Below are 1,863 nucleotides of genomic sequence, written 5' to 3'. Positions count from 1 at the left end.
AATACCTGAGGCATTGTGCCGCTACGTGGCGCGCCTTGTGGGCTACAGTAATTTAGTGGAAAAGCAGAGGTTACAACCTTTTTGCAGCTTTTTTCCACAATTTCAAGAAATAGTTTTGCTGTCGCCCTCATCTCAGCGGTGGTCACCTCTACATTATCAATAATGAGCCCGACCTAAACAATGCCCCCCTGTACATAGTCATGTGATAGTCAGAATGAAGGCTGTACTTCTACTCAAAAGTACCTCAAATACAATTTCCCACACTCAGACACGTGCCGTAGAAACGCGCGCGCAAATGGTCTCCCTCTGGGTGGAGAGACACACCCCTGATTGCTGTTCTCTGATGGGCCACTTGGCAAAAAACGTCCAACACGCCAACTCCGAGTTGGCGAAATTAGAACATAATCTTCCAACTAGTTGCTATCGATCGGTTGGACGCGCAACTTTTGCATTTACACTGCCGATTGTCAGTTGCGAAGTTGGTACAATTCGCCAACATAAAGTTGGCAGTGTAAACCATAGAAATCTAACTAATCTATTATAGGATAGGATGTCTATGGTATAAACCCAGCTTTACTTCCATACATGACAACACACGGAATTTATTACACACGAGTTCGTGCTATTTTCAGGGCCGTAGGCTGAGCAAATTCGTAGGGGGGGGGGGCAGTGGCAGATCCAGGATTGAGGAGGAGAGAGGAGGAACAGGTGGGGGTCTGGGGATCCTCCCACAGTAAATTTTGAAAATGTAGATCGCAGGAGATGGTATTTGAGGCACTTTTGAGTACATGTACAGCTTTCATTATGACTACGACAATTCTCTTTTAGTAGAACAATTTTTATTTTTATTTTGCTCCAAAATCTAGGGAGCAACCCCCGGACCCCCCCCCCTGTACACGCCCCTGCTTACTTACAAACTATCAAACGGAATCGTTCTGTGTAAGTGTGGTAGAGCTCGTTTTCTTCATGACACGCATGCTTGGAGTTTGGCGACCTTTTTTTCCGGGCGATGGCGCTGTTATAGTTCAAATATGGCGTGGAAGAGAAAACGTGCACCATTTCATAACAACGTTAAAAAGAAGCGAACAGTAGACAAACTAGAGGAAATAAACAAATTAGCGCAAGAGAGAATAAGTAAACAGAAACAAAAAAGGTAGACGATGTAATAGATTTTGATTTTCTATGTCAAATTTCGGAGCATCACCGTGGCCAAGTTGCATCATGCATGTTAGACCAAAAATTGTGCCCAAAATTTTTTTATATTCTGATGTTATTTTAGGGCCCAATACCCTTCCATAGACAAAACTTGTGAATTTTGTCGTGCAAAATGCACGACAACCTTTTCACTATTTACGGCCGTGTTACATAGTAAAATCAAAGAAATACGTAAAGCCGTCGCTTTATTAACATCTTACCCACATTACAAAACACTTGTCATGCAGTATTCTTCTCTGTAATCACGTTTATTTTATTAAAACATTACGACATAAAAATCACGCAAACTTCGCTACAAACAAAACTGCCAATCTTGCATTGAACCGCACCGGACAGCGATGATTTCATTGGCCGGTGAGAAATGTCATTGTGCGGTTCAATGCAAGATTGCCTGATTGGCAGTTTTGTTTGTAGCGAAGTTTGCGAGATTTTTATGTCGTGATGTTTTAATAAAATAAGCGTGATTAAAGAGGAGAATACTGCATGACAAGTGTTTTGACATTCGTCAGCTTTAGCTTCACTCGCCCGATATTATTTTCACTCGACTTTGGCGAGCGGGCGAGTGCCAAGCTCGCACGCTGACACTGACGCTGATAGGGTCTATGTCCCCCAGGGTACTATCGGAGGGTACCCTGGGTACGGTTCGAT

At 43.2% G+C, this 1,863-nt stretch overlaps 1 protein-coding gene across 1 annotated transcript in view; it reads left to right on the top strand.

Annotated features, from left to right (window-relative positions):
* The first annotated feature begins 1,026 nt into the window (after nt 1-1,026).
* Nucleotides 1,027-1,863, top strand: part of LOC106814410 (digestive organ expansion factor homolog) — a 20,614-nt gene continuing 19,777 nt past the window's right edge. The window contains exon 1 of the mRNA XM_014818727.1: nt 1,027-1,153. Coding sequence (XP_014674213.1) covers nt 1,032-1,153 — 122 coding nt within the window. The 5' untranslated portion in view covers nt 1,027-1,031. The remainder of the gene's footprint in view (nt 1,154-1,863) is intronic.

The sequence above is a fragment of the Priapulus caudatus genome, unplaced genomic scaffold, assembly GCF_000485595.1.
Source record: "Priapulus caudatus unplaced genomic scaffold, Priapulus_caudatus-5.0.1 Scaffold920, whole genome shotgun sequence".
Classification (NCBI taxonomy): domain Eukaryota; kingdom Metazoa; phylum Priapulida; class Priapulimorpha; order Priapulimorphida; family Priapulidae; genus Priapulus; species Priapulus caudatus.
The sequence above is the reverse complement of the archived record's forward strand: the minus strand, read 5'-3'. Positions and strand labels throughout refer to the sequence as shown.